This window comes from Chiloscyllium plagiosum, unplaced genomic scaffold (assembly GCF_037043375.1).
Source record: "Chiloscyllium plagiosum isolate Xiang-an unplaced genomic scaffold, Cpla_swu_hap1 HiC_scaffold_22, whole genome shotgun sequence".
NCBI lineage: Eukaryota > Metazoa > Chordata > Chondrichthyes > Orectolobiformes > Hemiscylliidae > Chiloscyllium > Chiloscyllium plagiosum.
In genome coordinates, this window is record NW_028270160.1 from 11,570,694 (window position 1) to 11,595,504 (window position 24,811).

The 24,811-nt window shown below is 45.6% G+C and overlaps 1 protein-coding gene across 2 annotated transcripts in view; it reads left to right on the plus strand.

The window, feature by feature from the left end:
- Positions 1-24,811, plus strand: part of LOC122561313 (cartilage acidic protein 1) — a 340,450-nt gene that overhangs the window by 213,599 nt on the left and 102,040 nt on the right. For both annotated transcript variants that reach the window (XM_043712997.2, XM_043713000.2), the window contains exon 7: positions 703-848. In XM_043712997.2, coding sequence (XP_043568932.2) covers positions 703-848 — 146 coding nt within the window. The remainder of the gene's footprint in view (positions 1-702; positions 849-24,811) is intronic.

A 24,811-nucleotide genomic window follows, 5' to 3' on the forward strand; every position in this document is an offset into this window, starting at 1 on the left:
TGTTCATGTGCGTGTACCTGTATGTGTGTGACACTGTGTGTCTGTCTGTGTGTGTCTGTATCTGTGTGTGCATATGTGTGAGTATATATATATATCTGAGGAGAAAGTGAGGTCTGCAGATGCTGGAGATCAGAGCTGAAAATGTGTTGCTGGAAAAGCGCAGCAGGTCAGACAGCATCCAGGGAACAGGAGAATCGACGTTTCGGGCATAAGCCCTTCTTCAGGAATCTTTCCTGAAGAAGGGCTTATGCCCGAAACGTCGATTCTCCTGTTCCCTGGATGCTGCCTGACCTGCTGCGCTTTTCCAGCAACACATTTTCAGCTCTATATATATATATATCTGCCCATGTATCGGCGTCTGTATGTGTGCATGTGTGTGTTAGTGTACGTGTATGTATTTGTGTGTATATGTGTGTGTTTACCGGTCTATGTCTGGAAACTGCACAGAAAAGCAAGATCATGTTTCTTACAAAATAGTGGGGTGAAAGAATGATCAGTTCAGGATTGGGTTGTGAGAAAGCTTTGTTCTCTGAAAATGGCTATTCTTATTGAGGCGGTTGAAGAGTTTGGTGAACATTTGGAAAGAGATTAATTTTGTCAGGGTAAGAGGATACGAGTGGAAAGCGGGACTTTGGAATGATAGCTGGCTGTATGGAGGAAGGTGGAGGAAAGATGTTGTAACAAATGATGGTCTTCCTTCAGGAATCGATGACCCTCAGCAACATGGCCGTGGACTGGCTTTGGCAGATTTTAATCGGGATGGGAAAGTGGACATCGTCTACGGTAACTGGATGGGACCACACCGCTTCTATCTGCAGACCAGCGTGAATGGAAGGGTCCGATTTAGGGTAAGAGTCTGTGATTGTTTCATGAGGTCTTTTAACTGCAAAATAAATATGCAAGGATCAAGGTTCGAGTCTCACTGCAGAGCTGGAGAATAAACGCTGAGACTCCAGTGCATTGCTACAGGGGAGCAGCACTGCTGCGGGTCCTGTTTTCCAATGAAATATTCAATCAAGACCCTAATAGGTGCTTGGATGGGTGTAGAACATCCCATAGCATTATTTTGAAGAACATTAGGACCGTTATCACCACTGCCCTGGCAAATATTTATAGCACCATAGAATCCCTACAGTGTGGAAAGAGGCCATTCATTCCACTGAGTCTGTAATGACCCTCTAAAGACCCTATCCCCACTTACTATGGCTAAGCCACCTAGCCTGCACATCTATGGACACCACGGGGCAATTTAGCCAATTCACCACTTACCCCTCAGTTAACCCCACAAAGCCAGATTGTCTTGTTTCATTGCTGTTTATGAGTGTGCAAAAGAAGCTGCTGGTCTCCCACATTATGTATGTCCGTCCTCAGTTATCCCATTGGCTGCACATCACAGCAAGAGAGTTGCAAACAGCATTGTGTAACTTTGTTTTCTTTTCAAAACTGAGTTGAGTGAGAGTTGTTATTTGTTACAATCGATGTAAAAGCATTGGCCAGCTTGTTAGATGACAGGAGAGATGGTGGCGTAATGTATCCGGAGACGTTTTCCTAATCAACCTGTTCTGACATTACAACACTCTGCTGGAACTTGAACTTGGGCCTCCTGGCCCAGAGGCAGGGACACTACCACTGCACAGCAAGATCACCTAGTATAATCAGGCTAGTAATCCAGGCTGCAGGTTACCCCATTAGAATCAGACAAGTTGTGAACCAGATTGAAAGAAAAGAGCTTGTGAGAAGCTTATTTAACAAGCTCTTGGTCACTGGGCCCAAAACATCAATGTCAATGTCAATATTTTTCTGTTTCCACACTTAACCAGTACCTCGGGATGTTTCAATTAAAGCTGGCATACAATAGCAACCCTTTCCATTAAATAGCACCTCTCAAGTCGCAAACCGTTCATAATATATTCATAATAACATTGGATTAAGCCACATTAGGAGATATCAAAAAGGTACATTTTAAGGATGATCTTCAAGGTAAAGAAAAAGGCGGAGTGGTTTGGTGGGGGTGGGAGTTGGTGGAATCCTCGTGTTTAGGGGCTACACAGTTAAAGGCATGGCCAGACAGGTGGAGTGATGAATAAAGCTGCGGTCTTTCTACGAAGGCTTCAAATGAGCTTGTCCAATCATTAATTTAGAGCAATTCTGAGCTGATCAAAAGTTGTCTTTGAAAAGCATTAACGTGTCTGCCAGAGTTCAATTGCATAAACTTTAAATGTCTGTTTGCAGCCTGTGAACCCTCTAATGAACATCTGCTAAAGGTTATAACTTAAAGGTACACTGAAACAAGTGGCCAATCAGCTTCTTGATCCTGTTCCACCAATCAATCAGATCATGCATGATCAGTCCCGTACCTCCGTTCCCTCATTCTGGTTCCATTGCACTTGTATTACTGTATAGATCCCAGACCAGTGTACCTCTAGACAGTTAGACGGCAATACGCTACGTAACGTTCCAGTATAAAAGCACCCACTTCACCATCAGTAGCTGTAGTAATGACAGTAGACTGCCTAGAGTTACCATGTGTGGTCAATAGGCATCAAACCCAAATATGTATAAGTCTGAAATCAGTCAGTGTTGTGAACAAACTTCAAGACATGTGTTTCATTTAGAACCCTGTGATGTGGAGGTGCTAGTGTTGGACTGAGGTAGATAAGGCCAGATGTCACACATCACCAGGTTATAGTCCAACAGGTTGTCTGAAATCATGAGCTTTTTGAGCAGTGCTCTGCAAACTTGTGATTTCAAATAAATCTTTTGGACTATAACCTGGTGTCGAGTGAATTCTGACCTCAATTAGGACCCAGTTTTTAGAGTATATGTAACGAGGACTAACCTGTCTGGGTAATGGGCTGTAGCTAACACTTAATGCCCTTGAATAACAAGGGTCTATCCATTTCACTTTCTATATCCTCAATTGATTTTACATATTTCTCAGGGAAAGAGGTCCAGACTTTCACAATATTTCGAGTAAATAAGTGTTTCCTGCTGTCACCTTCTTAAAAATTCACACGCAGAATATTGGCATTGCTGGTATTTATTGTCCAACTCGAATTGCCCTTTACCTGATTAGGTCTCCAGGCCATTTCCAATGGTAGCTAAGAGACATTGCTGTGGATTTGGAGTGAGATTGAGAAAGGTCAGCAGATTTTCTTCCCTCGAGGACATTAGAGGACAAGGTGGGTGTTTTTTTAAACAACATTTCCATCACAGATGATCAATTTCAGGTTTATGAATTCAATTTTAATGAGCAGCAATAGGATTTGAGCTCAAGTCCTGGGTCTCTGGATAATGAAACCACTGATCTTACCATTATGTCGCCATTGCCCTGATCTCTAGGCCTCTCCAATTCTACCCTCTGGCCCATCCCAGACTACTGATGGTGAAGTGGGTGCTTTTATACTGGAACGTTACGTAGCGTATTGCCGTCTAACTGTCTAGAGGTACACTGGTCTGGGATCTATACAGTAATACAAGTGCAATGGAACCAGAATGAGGGAACGGAGGTACGGGACTGATCATGCATGATCTGATTGATTGGTGGAACAGGATCAAGAAGCTGATTGGCCACTTGTTTCAGTGTACCTTTAAGTTATAACCTTTAGCAGATGTTCATTAGAGGGTTCACAGGCTGCAAACAGACATTTAAAGTTTATGCAATTGAACTCTGGCAGACACGTTAATGCTTTTCGAAGACAACTTTTGATCAGCTCAGAATTGCTCTAAATTAATGATTGGACAAGCTCATTTGAAGCCTTCGTAGAAAGACCGCAGCTTTATTCATCACTCCACCTGTCTCTCTGATGCTGAACAGTGCAAAATGCTCAGTGAACATAAATGGCATGATCTCAAATTGAAAATTGGTGGTTGGTTAACTTGCTCCATTATCAGGAGGATTAAAAGTAGATAATTGCATCTATTTTAAACTTGAATTTCAACTTTAAGTGCAGATGAAAACAATAGGTTGTACTCAGTCAGCTGAGCAGCAATTTCCATCCCCTGTTTTCACATTTAAATTAGAATTAGGTTTATTGTCAAGTACAGGAGTATAGTGAGGAGTGTACAATGCTGTCATTCTCTTCGGTACAAAGGTATCTGGGTACAAAGTCTTAGATACAAATGAGAAAAATAAAGAAATAAGTTAAACATTCAGCCTTATCTTAAGCCAGAAGCCTGCAATTGTTCCACCCTGGGCTTTCCCATGAGGGCTTGCTCTCTCCTGCACTGGGCCCACACACCCCCTGCACTGGGCTCACACTCACCCCAACTGGACCCATACTCCCCCCGCGCCAGGCCCACACTCCACCTGCACTGGCCTCATACTCCCCTCGCACTGGGCCCATACTCCCCCCATGCTGGGCCCCCATTCCTCCCACACTGGGCCCACACTCCCCCCCGCACTGCACCCACACTCTACCCCTATACTGGGCACGCACTCCCCTCACACTGTGCCCAAATTCTCCAGCACTGGGCCCACACTCCACCACGCCCCCCCGCCCACACTGGGCCCACACTCCCCCCACACTGGGCCCACACTCCCCCCACCAACGCTCTCCTCGTACTGGGCCCACACTCCCCCTGCAGTGGGCCCACACTCCCCCTGCACTGGGCCCATACTCTCCTCACATTGGGCCCACACTCCCATCGCACTGGGCCCATACTCCCCCTGCACTGGGCCCACATTCCTCCCACCCTGGGCCTACACTGTCCCCCACACTGGGTCTATACTCTCCTCGCATTGGGCTCACACTCCCCTCGCACTGGGCCCACACTCCCCCTGCATTGGGCATACACTCTGCCCGCACTGTACCCACACTCCCCCCACACTCCCACCGCATTGGGCCCACTCTTCCCCCTACACATGGCCCACACTGTCCCTACACTGGGTATACAGTCTGCCCGCACTGCACCCACATTCCCCCCCCACTGCGACCACACTCCCACCACATTGGGCCCACACTTCCCCCGACACTTGGCCCACACTCCCCCCACACTGGGCCCACACACCGCCTGCACTGTGCCCACACTCCTGCTGCACTGGACCCACACTCCCACCCCCCCCCCCCCCCCCCACTACACTGGGCCACATTCTCCCCGCACTGGGCCCATACTTTACCCATACACTGGGCCCATACTCCCCTCACACTGGGCCCACACTCTCCCTGCACTGGGCTCACAGTCCCCCATACACTAGGCCCACACTCTCCCCGAGACTGGGTCCACACAACCCCAGCACTGGGTCCACACTCCGCCCTGCACTGGGCCCACACTCACCTCACACTGGGCCCACACTCCTCCTGCATTGGGCCCACACACACCCCTCCACACTGGACTCACACTCCCCCTGCAGAGGGCCCACACTCCCCCTGCACTGGGCCCACGTACACCCCCCCCCCCCTACACTGGACCCACGCTCCACCCACACTGAACCCACACTCCCCCTGCACTGGACCCACATGAGGGCTCAATCTCCCTCTGCACTTGAGCTGAGTCTCTCACCCTGACCGCCATCTGCGCTCATCATCTCTGCTCCTCTGCCAGCCATCAGAGTGCCACCAGCCCCTGACCCTGGTCTCTAGTGCTGTTGCCACACAGCCTCCACGGATTACCTCTCTCCAGAAGGTAAGTTTTAAAAAACATAGAAAACTGCAAATAAAAAGAGAAAAATTGAGGAAAGAAAAACTAACCCAGATGCTGCCTATTCCATTGCCACCAACTTCACTTGGAAAATCACCAGCTTTGTGTTGAGGGAGAATGGTGTAATTATCCTAATTCTGTACAAAGTAACAGAATGGCAAGGGGTTTAACCCATTGTTATTTTGTACAGCAGAGCTGGTGCTGTCTTGATGGACCAACAGGTCCTCCTTTTTATGCCACAAGGTTTTAACTCTATAATGGGATGGATTTCAATCCTTGGAACTGGGACGGAATGGGAATTGCTATCATTATGACTTGGAATGATGAGAGATTACACATTCCTTTTGAATCTCTGCAAACAGAAAGACAATGAGACCTTCGAAACGTAGGTCAAAGGGGGGTACGCCCACCACAGGAACTCGCGCAGGCTCCTCCAGTGCACGGTTAGCGGTAGGTTGAGGTGGGATAATGTCATATTAGTGGTACAGCTCGGTCAATAGCCCAAGCAAAGCATTTTCTGATTTTGTCATTTCACAGGACAGTCCTTTCACTCCACCTTCCAAACCCGTCACCTCTGCCATCCAGGAGGACAATGGCAAACACTAAAACCTGGAAACACTATCACCTCCAAGTTCCCGTTTTAGCCTCTTACCCATCCTGACTTGGAAATATAGCGGCATTCGTTCACTTTTGCTGGGTCAACATCCAGGAACTGCTTGTGTTCTGGGTGAACTTATACCCATAGGTGGCAGCAGTTCATAAAAGTGGCTCAACTTTGTGAGGACAGTTAGTGGATGGGGAGCGAGATGTTGGTGTTGTAGTGAAAGGACGGTCCTATGAAATGACAAAATCAGACAATGCTTTGACAGAGCTGCACCACCAATCTGGCATTATCCCCCTTCAACCTACTGCTAAACATGCACTGGACACAAAGTGGGCAAGGGAATTCTACACATTAAGAATATATCGGAATCTGTCCTCCAAGCATAGATGGAGGATCCAATAAAACCACAGTTAATGATCATGTGGTAAACAGGAACTCATCAGGAGACAATAACTTGTCCCCCAGGTCCCATTGATATCCAGAAGATTAACTCAACTGATTTAAACAGGTTGGAATGAAATATTCACTGATCATCAACTCTCATATGCTTTATGAAAGATGGAAAAAAGTAATATCATTAAAATTAACTGTTTCTTTAATAGGAGATAACTCATTTAGGCACAACCTCAGTTTTGTCGACTGATTTGACCTTTAAAGTAGAGTAAATATGTTTTGGATGTGTGAACAATTTTAATGAATTGCATTGCATCATTTGATCAATCCAATGATTTATTATATGTGGTTAACTAATTCTGAAATTGAGAAAGGCTTTCTTTAAATAAATTATTTTGCGCCTCTCCTCATTAATTTACATAGGGAGCAGTTAAAGCATGTCTGATTGGTAAATCAATATTGTGTGGTGACAGTCTCAAACCTTATTGAAAGGACATTTTTTTAACTTTTTTGTGTTTCACCAGAGGTTGGGGGCTTTGTTCATTTGAAGGTTTCTTCATGTTGGGTAGGCCCCCTTCTTTAATTCTGATTCCCTTCCCTTTTCTTTTTGGTGATACAGAGTCAGTGGGCCGAAGGGCCTGTTTTGGACTGAATGATTCTATTATTCCCTGAAGGCATTGACTGTCAGTAGCCCATGATGAGCCGTGTGGTATCAATGTTAACAGGGGTTGACATGTTGGCTCAGTGATTCGTACTCACGGCGCCAGGCACCCGAGTTCGATTCCAGCCTCGGGTGACTGTCTGTGTGGAGTTTGCACACTCTCTCTGTGTCTGTGTGGGTTTCCTCCAGGTGCTCCGGTTTCCTCCCACAGTCCATAGATGTGCAAGTTAGGTAAATTGGCCATGGGAAATTGCCCATGGTATAGGGATGTGCTGGCTAAGTGGATGAGCCGTGGGAAATGCAGGCTTCTATGATTAGATGGTGTGCAATAATTCTTTGATATTACAGACAGACAAAGCAAGAATATATATCTCAAGCTGTGGAACATGCCTCATGTATAAGGCCAGACCGTGAGTGAGGTTCTTCAACCATTGTTATGAGCATGACAACTTGCACTTGAACTTGTTTTGAGTTCCACAGTTGTGCACAGTTGAGCAAGGATTGCCTGGAAAATTGCACTTATTCCTGTATCTCTTTGTCTAGCCTGGGGGTAGTGATATCAGATTGAAAGTGGGACTTCAGGCTTTAACCTTCACAGCCAAAGGCAAGAATGATCCCGATTTAGCCAATCCGTCGCAGCAGTTAAACTCTTACTGTGTCCTCTTACAGTATAACACACTCTCATTTAAGGACAAAGTTAAAACTCACACAACTCCAGGTTATAGTCCAACAGATTTATTTGGAAGCACTAGCTTTCGGAGCACCGCTCCTTCATCAGGGAAAGGCTTCAGAAATCTGAAGCTGAATTGTTTTTGGGGGTCATGCTTCAGGATTCTTTTGAGGTAAAATACCAAGTTGCGGGATTGAAGATGATTTAGCAGTTTGGATCAGAAATTGGCGAGCTGAAAGAAGACAGAGGGTGGTGTTTGATGTTCATCCTGGAGCTCAGTAACTAGTGGGGTACCGCAAGGATCTGTTTTGGGGCCACCGCTGTTTGCCATTTTTATAAATGATCTGGGTGTGGGCGTAGAAGGATGGTAAATGTGCAGATGGCACTAAGGTAGGCAGAGTTGTGGAAAGTGCCAACAGATGTTGTTGGTTACAGAGGGACATCGATAAGATGCAGAGCTGGGCTGAGAAGTGGCAAATGGAGTTTAATGTGGAAAAGTGTGAGGTAGTTCACTTCGGAAGAAGTAACAGGAATACAGAGTACTGGGCTAATGGTAAAATTCTTGGCAGTGTAGATGAACAGAGAGGTCTCTGTGTCCAGGAGCATAAATCCCTGAAAGTTGCCACCCAAGTTGGTAGGGTTGTTAAGAAAGCATATGGTGTGTTGACGTTTATTGGTAGGGGGATTGAGTTTTGGAGCCACAAGGTCATGCTTCAGCTGTACAAGACACTGGTAAGGCCGCATCTGGAGTATTGTGTGCAGATGCTGGAGATTAAAGTCAAGGTTAGAGTGGTGCTGGAAAAGCACAGCAGGTCAGAGAGCATCTGCGGAGCAGGAAAATCGATGTTTTGGGCAAAAGACCTTGATTCCTGATGAAACATCGATTTTCCTGCTCCTCGGATGCTGGCTGACCTGCTGTGCTTTTCCAGCACCATTCTAACCTTGACTCTAATCTCCAGCATCTGCAGTACCCAACGTTAAGGGCATTTAAATGAGCATTGGACATACATATGGATAATAATGGAATGGTGTAGGTTAGTTGGGCATCAGATTAATTTCACAGGTTGGCGTAACATCGCGGGCCAAACGGCCTGTACTGCGCTGTAACGCTCTATGTTCTATGTAAACATGTCGGTTCAACTGGCAGTTAACTAAGTCTTTGGACTGTGGGAGGAAACCGGAGCGCCCGAAGGAAACCCACGCAGACACAGGGACAAAGTGCAAACTCCACACAGTCACCCGAGGCAGGAATCGAACCCAGGTCCCTAGTACTGTGAGGCAGCAGTGCTAACCACTGAGCCATTGAGCCACCCCATTTTCATTTAATTGTAGATATGTGGGCCTGGGAACCTGCTGTCTCATTTATTCCACTATTAGTTTCCTATAGGGTGCCTGTTAGCTCAGTTGGCTGGATAGCTGGTTTGCAATGCAGAGGTAATGGTATCAGCGTGCGTTCAATCTCTGCACCAGCGTAGTGACCCACAAGTTAAACCATCAGTCATCTCTCTCTAATGACATGGAAAGAGATTGAATCAGTTATGACAATACTCCCTGGAGTTTTGAAGAACAAGAGAGTTCTCCTAGACGCAGGTAAAATTCTAACAGGACTCGGAGACAGATCAAATGCAGAAAGAATGTTTCTGATGACACAGGAAGTCCAGAGCAAATGAAATGTTAGCATTCATTGTGAAAGCACTCAAATATAAGAGCAGGAATGTACTGTTGAAGCTATATAAGGCTGTGGTCAGACCTCATCTGGAATATTTTGAGCAGTTTTGGGCCCAGTATCAAAGGAAGGGTCTACTGGCATTGGAGAGGGTACAGAAGAGGTTTACAAGAATGGGATGAAGGGCTTGTCATATGAGGAGTAGTTGAGGACTCTAGGTCTGTACTCAGTGGACTTGAAAATGATGAGGGGGGGGGAATCTCACAGAAACTTACAGAATACTGAGATGTCTGGATAGAGTGGACATGGAGAAGATGTTTCCACTAGATGGAGTGACTGGGATCAAAGGGCACAGCCTCAGGCTGAAGGGACGATCCTTTAGAACTGAAATGAGGAGGAAGTTCTTCAGCCAGAGGGGTGGTGAATCTGTGGAGTCGTTGAGTGTATTAAAGACAGAGATAGATAGTTTCTTGATTAGTAAGGGTTACAGGAAGAAGGCAGGAGAATGGCATTGAGAAACATATCAGCCATGATCAAATGATGAGAGAGAGAGACAAAAGAAACTGCAGATGTTGGAATCCAAAGTAGACAGGCTGGAGCCTGGAAGAACACAGCAAGCCAGGCAGCATCAGGAGGTGGAGAAGTGGCCTAATTCTGCTCTGATATCTCATGGTCTTAAGAGAGACAGAAAGATTAAAGAAAAATACAGATATTGTAAACGAAAGATTAAATATTTCCAACAACAGTGTTCAGTGCCAGAAAATGTGTTTGTCAGTAATTACGATTTATTCTGCTGTTACATAGTATAATAGACCAGTTAAATGTAACTTGTATTGAGTGAGTAACTAACAGGTAACTACAGTAGCTTCATACCTTTATGTGGAATTCAGTGTTGAGGCTCTACTGTAGATAAATTGTGAAGATTTAGATTAACGCAGATATAAGCTTCTGTTTTAGATTAGATTCCCTACAGTGTGGAAACAGGCCCTTCGGCCCTACAAGTCCACACCAACCCTCCGAAGAGTAACTCACCCAGTCCCATTGACTAATGTACCGAACACTGTGGACAATTTAGCATGGCCAATTCACCTGACCTGCACATCTTTGGACTGTGGGAGGAAACCGGAGCGCCCGAAGGAAACCCACGCAGACACAGGGACAATGTGCAAACTCCACACAGTCACCCGAGGCAGGAATCGAACCCAGGTCCCTAGTACTGTGAGGCAGCAGTGCTAACCACTGAGCCATTGAGCCACCCCATTTTCATTTAATTGTAGATATGTGGGCCTGGGAACCTGCTGTCTCATTTATTCCACTATTAGTTACCTATAGGGTGCCTGTTAGCTCAGTTGGCTGGATAGCTGGTTTGCAATGCAGAGGTAATGGTATCAGCGTGCGTTCAATCTCTGCACCAGCGTAGTGACCCACAAGTTAAACCATCAGTCATCTCTCTCTAATGACATGGAAAGACATTGAATCAGTTATGACAATACTCCCTGGAGTTTTGAAGAACGAGAGAGTTCTCCTAGACGCAGGTAAAATTCTAACAGGACTCGGAGACAGATCAAATGCAGAAAGAATGTTTCTGATGACACAGGAAGTCCAGAGCCAGGGGTCACAATTTAAGGATGATGGGATAGGCCTGAGGTGAGGAGGAAATGCCTTCACCCAGAGAGTGGTGAGCCTGTGGAATTCTCTGTATTGAAAATAGTTGAGGCCAAAATGTGGAATGTCTCCAAGATGGAGTTAGATATAGTTCTTTACAGCTAAAGGATTATAGAGTAACAGCAGGAAAAGCATAAATGAGCTGACCAGGTAGACAAACCTTTATCCGAAATCCCAAACTCTGAAAAGCTCCAAAATCCGAAGGTTTCATCATGAAGTTTTTATCTCATTAACAAGGTTGTCTGGCGTGCAAACAGTTAGCCCAACTCCACACCCACTCGATGTGGGTGGGCGTGGCCCAGCACTGGCAGGCTTCAGTTCTGTCTCGGCCCCTAGTACTCACAGTGAGTCTGCTGTTTGATAAGATTTTTTTTTAAATTTTGCTGTCAAACTGTCACTTATTCTGAAATTGCCCATAGTCTGGGGACACAGAATCAGTGCTGCGTCCTCTACTTTTTGTCATTTACATAAATGATTTGGATGTGAGCATAAGAGGTACAGTTAGTAAGTTTGCAGATGACACCAAAATTGGAGGTGTCGTGGAGAACGAAGAGGGATACTTCAGATTACAACAGGATCTTGACTAGGTGGGCCAATGGGCTGAGAAGTGGCAGATGGAGTTTAATTCAGATAAATGGGAGGTGCTGCATTTTGGGAAAGCAAATCTTAAAAGGGACTTATACACTTAATGGTAAGGTTCTAGGGAGTGTTGCTTTGTGCAGGTTCATAGCTCCTTGAAAGTGGAGTTGCAGGTAGATTGGGTAGTGAAGAAGGCATTTGGTATGCTTTCTTTTATTGGTCAGAGTATTGAGTACAGGAGTTGGGAGGTCATGTTGTGGCTGTACAGGACATTGGTTAGGCCACTGTTGGAATATTGCATGCAATTCTGGTCTCCTTCCTATCGTAAAGATGTTGTGAAACTTGGAAGGGTTCAGAAAAGGTTTACAAGGATGTTGCCAGGGTTGGAGGATTTGAGCTATAGGGAGAGGCTGAACAGGCTGGGGCTGTTTTCCCTGGAGCGCAGAGGCTGAGGGGTGACCTTATAGAGGTTTACAAAATTATGAGGGGCATGGATAGGGTAAATAGGCAAAGTCTTTTCCCTGGGCTTGGGGAGTCCAGAACTAGAGGGCATAGGTTTAGGGTGAGAGGGGAAAGATATAAAAGAGAACTGAGGGACAACTCTTTCATGCAGAGGGTGGTACAGCTATGGAATGAGCTGCCAGAGGAAGTGGTGGAGGCTGGTACAATTACAACATTTAAGAGGCATTTGGATGGGTATATGAATAGGAAGGGTTTGGAGGGATATGGGCCGGGTGCTAGCAGGTGGGACTAGATTGGGTTGGGATATCTGGTTGGCATGGATGGGTTGGACCGAAGGGTCTGTTTCCATGCTGTACGCCTCTATGAGTCTATGTGCTGGCTAGATGGATTAGCCTTGGGAAATGCAAGCTTCTATGATTAGATGGAGTGCAATAATTCTTGGAAATTACAGACAAACAAACAAGGAATATATCTCTCAAGCTGTGGAACACGCCTCATGTATAAGACCAGACAGTGAGTGAGAACGAGTTATGGCCCACCATGACTACCAACCATGATGCTATTCAAACTAGTGCCATCTGCCTGCACGTGGTCTGTATCCCTCTATCCCCTTCTTGTTCCTGCATCTGTCTCAATGACTCGTAAACATTACTAATGTATCTGCTTCTGCCACATCTCCTGGTAGTGCATTCCAGACACCTACCACCCTCTGTGCGGAAAAGAACTTGCCTCTCACCTCTCCAATTAGGGATGAGCAATAAATGCTGGCTTAGCCAGTGACGCCCTCATCCTGCAAATGAATTAAAAACAAAATGTTTAGCAAGATAATAGACCATTGGTGTGTGGTTTTAGAAGCCCTGTAGAGATTAATAACTCAACGTTATTTTCTGAGAAACTAGTAACTATCAAAAATCATATCTTACCTTCCAAACAATTCTGAAAAAGCCCACACTGCTTTTAATTGTCACAGCACACTTTCTGCAGATTTGTACTCTCCAATGGACCAAGTTTAAAGTTACTCCCAGTTTAGGCTCATTTCTCCCTGTTTTGCTCGGCGGCACGGTGGCACAGTGGCACAGTGGTTAGCACTGCTGCCTCACAGCACCAGAGGCCTGGGTTCAATTCCTGACTCAGGCGACTGACTGTGTGGAGTTTGCACATTCTCCCTATGTCTGTGTGTGTTTCCTCCCACAGTCCAAAGATGTGCAGGTCAGGTGAATTGACCATGCTAAATTGCCTGTAGTGTTAGGTAAAGGGGTAAATGTAGGAGAATGGGTGGGTTGCGGGTCAGTGTAGACTTGTTGGGCCGAAGGGCCTGTTTCCACACTGTAAGTAATCTAATCTAATGACCCATATTCTTTGCAAGTTGTTTCCATGGTTTCTTATGAGAATTCCCAAACCAGCTTCCAGCAGCCCTGTGATTTCTTCATGTGGCTCACACGAGGGCCAGTCTTCGAGTGTTTGTTAAAACTCCACAGGTTCCATCTCTTCAACCAGAGCGTGAGTTCACACCAACAGTCTGCCCACGGAGATGCTTCCTTCTCCCTCTCTCGAGGACTCTCTCTGTCACTGTAAATCTGACAGTGCCAGACCAGCTACTCACGCTCTGGTTGAAGAGATGGAACCTGTGGAGTTTTAACAAACACTCGAAGACTGGCCCTCGTGTGAGCCACATGAAAAAATCACAGGGCTGCTGGAAGCTGGTTTGGGAATTCTCAAAAGAAACCATGGAAACAACTTGCAAAGAATATGGGTCATTAGATTAGATTACTTACAGTGTGGAAACAGGCCCTTCGGCCCAACAAGTCTACACCGAACTGCAACCCACCCACCTCAGTCTTGCAGCATGTTCATGAGTTAAAATAAAGGGCAGAGGATAGGAGAAAATTTGAGGAAGATGATAGATCTGGACAGAGCACTTGCCCCTCTGTTGGCCTGTCAGACAAGCCCCCACCTTGCCATCCATGAGACCATTGAAACACATGAAAAATTGACAAGTATCCAAACATGCCAGAAGGTGTTAGTGCTATAGAATCTGGGCAGAAACAGGGCATTTGTCCCATTGAGTTCCACACCAACTCACTGAAGAGCATTCTACCCTGACCTGACCCCAACACCACATTTCCCATGGCCAATCCGCAAAACCAGTGCATCCCTGGACACTATGGGACAATTCCTAACCTGCACATCTTTGGACTGTAGGAGGAAACTCCACGGGGTACAGGGAGAATATACAAACTCCACACAGACAGTCACCTGAGGCTGGAATTGAACTTGGGATCCTGGCACGATGAGATAGCAGTGCTAACCACTGAGCCACCATGCTACCCAGAAGTGACTCATTGAAAGAAAGATTTGCAACTGTTCAACATCCCTCACAAACTCAGTGCATCCCAAAGTGTTTTATTGTCAACAAAGTACTCAGGAAGCGGGAAAGTACTTGGGAAGTGCAGTTGCTCTTGTGGGAAACACAACAGCCGATTCAGACAGAGCAAGATCCCAGAAATATCAACACGACAATGTCTGGAACATCTGTTTGCAAGGTAAACAATGTTCAGAACAAACTCTTTCTCATCTGTCTCAGAAGGAAGGGTAGACCTCAGCGTAACGTCTATTCATTAGGTGGCATGGGGCTGGGAGCTGTGCTCAGTCTCCAAGAGGGTACTATTAACTGACAACTTCCTGACTACGAGGTCAGATTGCAATCCACTGAACCACCGTTGACATTGAACTGGATGTGTTACTGCCTAGTGATGTTGCTAAAGCTTTCACTGTGCCTGACCAGTCGATCCATTTTTAGCTTTGTCAGCATTCCCTGACTCGGACTCAGGTTTCAGCTATTAGAACGTGAAGAATAATTTCTGTAGGCATTGAGCCAAGCCCCTTTTTGCAGCCAACGTTCTTGACTAATTTATTTCTCAACACAGTCAGCAAACTTCAAATGTAAAATTCAGCTCGCCTGTCATCAATCAGCACCTATCTGGGTTGGGCTTCCCTTGTTCAAGGAATGTGTTGCATGTTGAAACTTCATTCAAGCCTGTACTGTGACAATGCCAGCTGTCGGGAAGCTGATGTACAGTCTATTAGAGAGCTGATGGCACGTGAAATGAATGACCCCTGGTTTAGTTTCACCTTGAAATGAATAATTACCTCCTCAGCCCGCGGCAGAGTTGATCAGAGGCCTGCCCGGTGAATCAAGTGGGTTCCCACAGGATCAAAGGGAAAAGAAAGAATTTGCGCTTTTATTGCCATTTATCTTTGCAATCTCAGGACATTACAAAGCACTTCACAGACAATGAGGTGCTATTGAACTGTAAGAAGTGACTAATTTACACAGGGAGTTTGCATCAACTCATCTTCTGTTTTTTAATGGTGTTGACTGAAGGATAAATATTGACCTAAGATAAGTAGCACCCCCTGTTCCTCTGATGTAGTGCCAAACAGTCCATTTGAGAGAGCAGAGGGAACTTCCACGTTGCAGCACTCTCTCACTAGGGCCTGAACCCCCCCCCCCATGTCCTAGCCCCCTACCCTAACACCAGACCTTGTTATCTCATAGGTTGAAGTGGGTACTGCAGATGCTGGAGATTAGAGTCAAGATTAGAGTGGTGCTGGAAAAGCACTGCAGGTCAGCCAACATCCGAGGAGCAGGAAAATCAACGTTTCGGGCAAAAGCCCTTCATCAGGAATCATTCACCCTCCCAGTCAAATCATTATTGACTCCTTTGTCTGTCTTCTCTCCCTTTGGGCTCTATCCCTACCTATCATTTATTCCTTACCCCCTCCCCCCACCCTATCTTCTGCATATAAACCAACATTTTCCTAGCTACCACCAGTTCTCAGGAAGGGTCGCTGGACCAGAAATATTAACTCTGATTTCTCTCCACAGATGCTGCCAGACCTGCTGATCTTTTCCAGCAACTTCGGTTTTGTTTCTGATTTACGGCATCCGCAGTTTTTTTTGTCTAACTAGGGGAGAGCCTTGGCTTTTAAGCTCAAGTCTCAGGAGTGGGGTTTGAACTCGATGACCCTCTGACTAGGTGCCAATAAAGTTACAGAGATACAACTGAGCAATTGGAATCTTCTTCTCAATTGCCCCCATCCATCCTCCCTACCTGCAGTATGAAATACTTTCAAGTTTCAATTATTGGAGTTGAGAACATTAAATAAAATATATTTGTTGGTATAACACAAAGGTGAATTATTTGTGAAGGTTGAATACCGCCCACGCTAGAGAAATTCAATATTTGAATGCTGCAGTGCCTGAGTCCAGAAGGAGGTGTTGTTTGCATCCTTATAGAGTTTAATAAGATGAAGATAAAAGGCTTTGATTATCAATCTGCTGTCTCAATATTTCCAGTAGGTCTCCGCCAAATTCTGCTTGATCACAACTTAACCAATCTTCACAAAGGAATGCTGTAATGTTGTAATGTTGCTCGTTGGTCTAATGTAGAAAATGCAACAGACAGGTTTTTAAATTTATTATTGGGATGAGGGCATCACTGGAAGGCAGCATTTATTACCCATCCCTAATTGCCCAGAGGGCAGTTAAAAGTCAACCACATTGCTGTGGGTCTGGAGTCACATGTAGGCCAGACCAGGTAAGGATGGCAGTTTCCTTCCCTAAAGGACATTAAGTGACCCAGATGGGTTTTTTTCCAACAAGAAAATGGATTCATGGTCGTCATTAGATTAGATTAGATTACTTTACAGTGTGGAAACAGGCCCTTCGGCCCAACAAGTCCACACCGACCCGCCGAAGCGTAACCCACCCCTACCCCTACATTTACATTTACCCCTTACCTAACACTAAGGACAATTTAGCATGGCCAATTCACCTGACCTGCACATCTTTGGACTGTGGGAGGAAACCGGAGCACCCGGAGGAAACCCACGCAGACACGGGGAGAACGTGCAAACTCCACAGCAATAATAATACCACTCAGCCATCACCTCCCCAATTTTGTGCACACCAAATTGCCAGTTACAGGTGTTGGATGAGGGATAAAAGTTGTCCAGGAAGGGCAACCTCTGACTCAGAGATGTGAGACTGCTCAGGATTGTTATTCAGGCTTTTCAAATCAGTCTGTTCAGACAAAGATGGCATGGTGGCTCAGTGGTTAGCTCTGCTGCCTCACAGTGCTGAGGAGCTTGGTTTGATTCCACTATCAGGTGACTGTCTGGGTGAAGTTTGCATGTTCTCTCTGTGTCTTTGTGGGTTTCCTCTGTGTTCCTATTGCAGTCCAAAGATGTCCTGGTTAGGCAGATTGCCTGTACTAAATTTGCCCCATACTGTCAAGGTATGCGCAGGCTGGGTGGATTAGCCATGGAAAATGCACGGATATGGATCAGGGTGGGATGCTCTTTGGAGGGTTGGTGCAAGACCAGATGGGCCGAATGGCCTGTTTCCACACTGTAACGATTCTATGTTATGACACATCTCTGGAGCAGGTGGGACTTGAACCCTTGTCTCCTGGCTCAGAGGTAGGGACACTACCATTGTCTGACAAGAGCCCTAAATAAGCTGATACCAATTTAAAGATTTCTTCTGGAGAGTGAACAGAGTAAGAACATTCATTTAAGCAATTTGGTATCTCGCCTTTTCATTCTGAAGTTGTCTTGCTTCCATACCTTATGCCTCTCTTTCCTTCCCTTCTGTTCCTGGCGACGCTGTCACTCAAATTCTCAGTTGTGGTTTGTCTCTGAATAAGATAGTTGTGGTTTAGAATCTGGTCTAGAATCTGGTCTGATATTCCAGTGCAGTACACACGGAGTGCTGCACTGTCAGAAGTGCCATCCTTCAGATGATAAACTAACATTGTGTTCTCCACTCTTTGGTGAACATAGTGGAGTGGCATGGTATCTCAGTGGTTAGCACTGCTGCCTCAAAGTGACCCAGGTTCAATTCCAGCCTCCGGTGACAGTCTTTGCGAATTGTGCACATTCTCCCCCTGGAATCATAGCATTCCTACAGAATGGAAACAGGCTATTCTGCCCTATAAGTCCACACTGATCCTCCAAAGAGTAACCCAAGTAGACCCATCCCCCTATACTCTACATTTACCTCTAACTAATGTACCTAACCCACATATCCCTGAACACTATAGGCAATTTTAGTATGGTCAGTTCACCTAACCTGCACATCTTTGGACTGTGGGAGGAAACCAGAGCACCCAGAGGAAACCCATGCAGATAGGGGGAGAATGTGCAAACTCCACACAGACAGTCGCCTGAGGCTGGTACCAAACCCGGGTCCCTGACACTGTGAGGCTAACCACTGAGCCACCGTGCTGCCCCATGTCTGCATGGGTTTCCTTCCACGGCCCAAAGATGCACAAATTAGGTGGATTGGCCAAGCTAAATTACCCATAGTGTTCAGGGATGTATAGGTTATGCTCATTAGCCATGGGAAATGCAGGATTATAGGGATAGAGTACGGAGATGGGATGCTTTTTGGAGGGTGGGTGTGGACTTGTTGGGCTGAATGGTCTGTTTCCATACTGTAGGGATTTATGCAAATAATATAGAATCGACGTTCCGGGCATAATCCCATGGTGTACTGGACAAGTTTTTTTTTAATTTAACCTATTTGTTTAGTCCACCCGTTCAGAGATGTTATGACACACTTCTGGAGCAGCTGGGATTTAAACTTAGGTCTCCTACCTCAGACTCTATCACTGCACCACGCGACCTGAAACTGGGAATGTGTTCCTCCGGCAATTTGGTGTGCACAAGTTGGCTATTGCATTTCCTAGGAGGAGAAAGTGAGGACTGCAGATGCTGGAGATCAGAGCTGAAAATGTGTTGCTGGAAAAGCGCAGCAGGTCAGGCAGCATCCAAGGAACAGGAGAATCGACGTTCCGGGCATAAGCCTGAAGAAGGGCTTATGCCCGAAACGTCGATTCTCCTGTTCCTTGGATGCTGCCTGACCTGCTGCGCTTTTCCAGCAACACATTTTCAGCTATTGCATTTCCTACATTGCCCGAGTGAGCAAAGCTGTGAGATACGTTGGTGAAGCCACAGCTGGAATTCTGTGTTCAGTTCCACTCGCCTCATGAAGGGGAAGGAAGTGATTGCACTGCACAGGGGGTGCAGGGGAGATTTCCCAGGATGTTTGCCTGGGATGGATTCGTTTTGCGATGAGGAGAGGCTAGACAAGCTCAGATTGTTTTCTTTGGAGCAGAGACTAAGAGACATGGGGTTCAAATCCCACCACCTGCTCCAGAGGTGTGTAGTAACATCCCTTAACAGGTAGATTAAAAAATATAGGTTAAATAAAAAGAAACAATGTCCAGGACACCACGGGATTCTATATTTTTCTTATAGAACCCCATAGTATGGAAACAGGTCATTCAGCCCTAAACATCCATACCAACCCTCCAAACAACATCCCTCTACCTGTAACCCTGCATTTCCCACAGCTAATGCACACTGTTTGAGGTATTTATGATGATGAGAGGCATGGACAGGGTGGATAGGAAGGAGCTGACCCCTCAGTTGAAAGGTCAGTTCCAAGGGATATAACTTAAAAGTGAAAGGCATGAGGCTGAGAGAGGACTTTTGGAAAACATTTCTCTCCCATTGGATGGTGGGTATCTGGAATACATTAGGTGGTGAGGTGGGAAACCCCACAACCTTTAAATGAATTTCGATGTGAACTTGAAGTGTCACAACATTCATGTGGGGACAAATGCAGGAAAGTGGAACTAGGGTGGATTGAGGGTAGCTTTTAGCAAAAATTCCATTTAATGCAATACCTTCTACAGAAAGCATTGTCTACCGAAAGCACAATAGAGGATTCAACCACAGGTGATGTATATCTCTTATGAGGTGTAGTGGACAGCGAAGAAGGTTACCACAGAATACAATGGGACCTCGATCAGATGGGCGAATGGGCTGAGGAGTGGCAGGTAGAGTTTAATTTAGTTAAATGTGAGGTGTTGCATTTTGGAAAGGCAAATCAGAGCAGGACTGATGCACTTCATGGTAAGGTCCGGGGGAGTGTTGCTGAACAAAGGGACCTTGAAGTGCAGGTTGATAGCTCCTTGAAAGTATAGTCGTAGATAGACAGGATAATGCAGAGAGCATTAGGTATGCTTGTCTTCATTGGTCAGTGCATTGAATATAGGAGTAGGGAGTCATGCTGTGTCTATACAGGACATTGGTTAGGCCACTTTTGGAATATTGTGTGCAATTCTGGTCTCATTGCTATAGGAAGGATGTTGTGAAACTTGAAAGGATTCAGAAAAGATTTACAAGGATGTTGCCAGGGTTGGAGGATTTGAGCTATAGGGGGAGGTTGAACAGACTGGGGCTGTTTTCCCTGGAGCATCAGAGGCTGAGGGGTGACCTTATCGAGGTTTATAAAATCATGAGGGGCATGGATAGGGTAAGTAGATAAGGTTTTTACCCTAGGTTGGGGGAGTCCAAAACTAGAGGGCATAGGTTTAGGGTGAGAGGGGAAAGATATAAAAATGACCTGAGGGGCAACTTTTTCACACAGAGGGTGGTACGTGTATGGAATGAGCTGCCAGAGGAAGTGGTGAAGGTTGGTACAATTGCAACATTTAAAAGGCATTTGGATGGGCAAATGAATAGGAAGGGTTTAAAGGGATATGGGCCAGGTGCTGACAATTGCGACTAGATTAATTTAGAATATCTGGTTGGCTTGGACAAGTCGGACAGAAGGGTGTACGTCCGTGTTCTGCATCACTATGACTACGACTCCATGACATAAACACAGTGGCTACAAGCGCATAGGAATTCTGAAATGAGTAACTCACCTCCTGACTTCTCAAAGCCTGGCTACAATTTACAAGGTGTAAGTCAGGAGTGTGACAGAATGGCTAGTTCTGCTTGTTTTCCATGTGACCTAACCTTGTTAACCAGTCTACCATGAGGAACCTTGTTGAGAGCCCTTACTGAATTCCTTACTGTAGATCACATCCATTGCTCTGCCCTCATCAATCCTCAGTGGTGAGTCCAGTTGAATTTCTAATCATAAGTAACCCCCAGGATGTTGATAGTAGGGGCCTCAGTGTGATAACAGCGTTGAAAGTTAAGGGTCAGTAATTAGATTGTCTCTTATTGGAGATGACCGTTGCCTGGCATTTATGTATGACAAAATGTTATTTACCTCTTGTCAGCCCGAGCCTGGATATTGTCCAGCTGTTGTTGACTTTGGACATGGACTGTTTCAGTATCTGAGGAGTCATGAATGGTGCTGAACATTGTGCAATCATTGGCGAACATCTGCATTTCTGACCTTATGATGGACAAAAGGTTGTTGATGTAGCAGTTGAAGATAGTTGGGCCTTTTCTCTATGAAGTAATACCACCGCCCAATCCAGATGCTAATGATAGAGAAAAAGAAGCAAACTTACTTTCCCCTATCTTCCTGCAGTTATATCAGTGCAAGCCCCTTCAGCAAGCACTGCTTGTCTAATGGAAACCAGCAGAGACAGGGAAGGCTCACCAATTTGACCTCAAGTTGTCGTGAACACTCCTCACCCTACTGTTGACAGAGATGTATCAAGTCAATGACTTGAGGAGGGATGGGAGAGCCATAAGGCAAATGGACAGTAAAAGTTGTAAAAGTTCATCTGTGTGGATGTTAATCAATGTTTGTGTCAGGGTTGGGGTGAGCTATCAGAACTTGGAGCAAAAAGGGCTTGAAGCATCACAGAACATAGTGATATTAGTATTGAAATGCAATAATCAGAGTGGAAGTCTGAAGGTAGAATTTGACCTTGTGTTCTCCTTGACCAGCCTTCTGTCTTGAACCCAAACTCATGGATGATGGTGACAAAACAACACGACAAAAGGTAAACAGACTGTTTTTTAGATACTTAGATAAATGGTTGGGACTTAAACTTAATAAGGCACCTGAACAGAATGAGAAATATCCAAGGATATTGAAGGAAGTGAGGGTAGAAATTGCAGGGGCACTGACAATAATCCTTCAGTCTTCCTTAGACTCAGGGGAGGTGCAGGGGGCCTGAAGAAAGGCAAGCATAATGGTTCAAAAAAGGTTTCATGGTTAAACCCAACAGTGACACACCAGGAGAAAGGGAGGACAGTTGCTGGAGTTAAGAGTCAAAAAGTGTGGTGCTGGAAAAGCACAGCAGGTCAGGCAGCATCCGAGGAGCAGGAGAGTCGACGTTTCGAGCATAAGCTCTTCAACAGAAATGATACACCTGTCTGTTTAACATTAGCAATGGAAATATCTTGAAGCAATTAGTCAGGACCGAATTAATAATCAAATGGGGAAGGTGTAGGTTCATTAGGAAGAGCCTGTATGGATTTCTTGAGGGAAAATTGTGTTCAGTTAACTTGCTGGCGTATTTTGTCGAGGTTCTGAAGAAGGGTCCTGCAAGACCTGCTGAGTTTCTTCAGCGATTCCAGTTTTTCTTTCAGATACCAGCTTCCACAGTTCTTTGTTTTGTTTTGAAGAGGTAAGAGATATAGTTGATGAGGTTAATGCTGTAGATATTGTGTAAATGAACTTTCAAAAGACATTTCAGCCAGTGCCCGAAACAGACACATGAGGGAAGTTATAGCCCATGGTATAAAAAGGTCAATAGAAACTTGGATATAAAGATAGGAAAGATAGTGTAATAGTAAATGGATACTTTTCAGTTTGGAGGAAAGTTTGTAGTTCAGAGGTTGGTTTTGAGATCCTTGAGATCCTTGAGATGCAGAATAGACAACAGGATGGGGAACCTATCAACAAACACTGCATACTCAAACTACTGGACCTGTGCCTCACAACACACTTCACATTCAACAACCAAATATATGAACAAATCAACGGCACACCCATGGGCCCACCCATCTCTGGACTATAGCAGAAGCTGTAATGCAAAGATTAGAACAAACAGTCTTACTGCAAATTCAACCCAAACTCTGGGTCAGATATGTGGATGACACCTTAGTAATCATTAAAAACACCGAAATAGAGAACACACACCGGATCATCAACGCCATACTCACAGGAATCCAATTCACTAGAGAGGAAGAAAAGGACAACCAACTCCCATTCCTAGATGTGATGATACAGAGAACACCGAATGGAGAATTCACCACAAAGGTACACAGGAAAGCCACACACACAGACCAAGTCCTGAACTACGAAAGCAACCACCCCAACACACACAAAAGAAGTTGCATCAAGACACTGTTCAAAAGAGCCACAACACACTGCAGTACACCAGAACTGCAAAAAGAGGAAGAAGAACACCTCTACAATGTATCCGCGAAAAACGGATACCCGCGCAATTTTATCAACAGATGCCTAAGGGAAAGACAACGGAATGAGGACATGCCACAACCCAAAGGACTAGCCACGTTACCATACATCAAGAGCATTTCTGAAATGACAGCCAGACTACTACGACCACTAGGGCTCATAACAGCACACAAACCAACAGCCACTCTCAGACAACAACTCACTAGGACGAAGGACCCGATACCCAGCATGAGCAAAACCAATGTATTGTACAAAATCCCATGCAAGGACTGCACAAAACACTATATAGGACAAACAGGAAGACAGCTAACGATCTGCATCCATGAACACCAACTAGCCACAAAATGACACGACCAGCTATCCTTAGTAGCCACACAGGCGGATGACAAGCAACATGAGTTCGACTGGGACAACATTACTATTATAGGACAAGCCAAACAGAGAACAGCCAGGGAATTCCTAGAGGCATAGCACTCATCCACAGATTCTATCAACAAACACATCGACCTAGACCCAATATACCGGCCACTGCAGCGGATAGCTGGAACTGACAACCGGAAGCGGCAGGGACAGGCCACTATAAATGCCGGAGGAAAGATCACAGAAGCGCTTCACAGGAGGCTCCCAAGCACTGAGGATGTCACCTAGACAGGGGACGAAACGTCTGCAACACAAATTCCCAGCTCGGCGAACAGAACCACAACAACGAGCACCCGAGCTACAAATCTTCGCACAAACTTTGAACACCTACGGGCGAGAGACGCTAAGACAAGCCAGGAAATGGGAATCCTGTGCCAACCGTCTAAGCGCCACATACGAACAACTCCAGTTCCTGCATGAATGCCGAAAGAATCGAATCCTTCCACCATGTGTCTCCGATTCAGACCACCAGTCAACAACCCACAAACCGGAGACACAGCCAGACAGAACGGATTCAGGATGATCCAGGTAATGATTACAGACGCACACAACAGACTACACAAATACAGACAAGAAATTGCGCGCCGAAAATCGTTAATTTCAAAAACCACCAATCAGGAATGGACCCGGACCATAGAACAGGCCGTCACCATAGGACAGAACAGGACCACACACCGCAAAAAAATGGCACTAAAAGAAAAAATGGCCAAACTAACACACAACAGAGATGACACCACAACACACACCTGGGTTAGAAACCTCTCCGACAGACAGCTCACAGACACGGAAGGAACAATACTGGC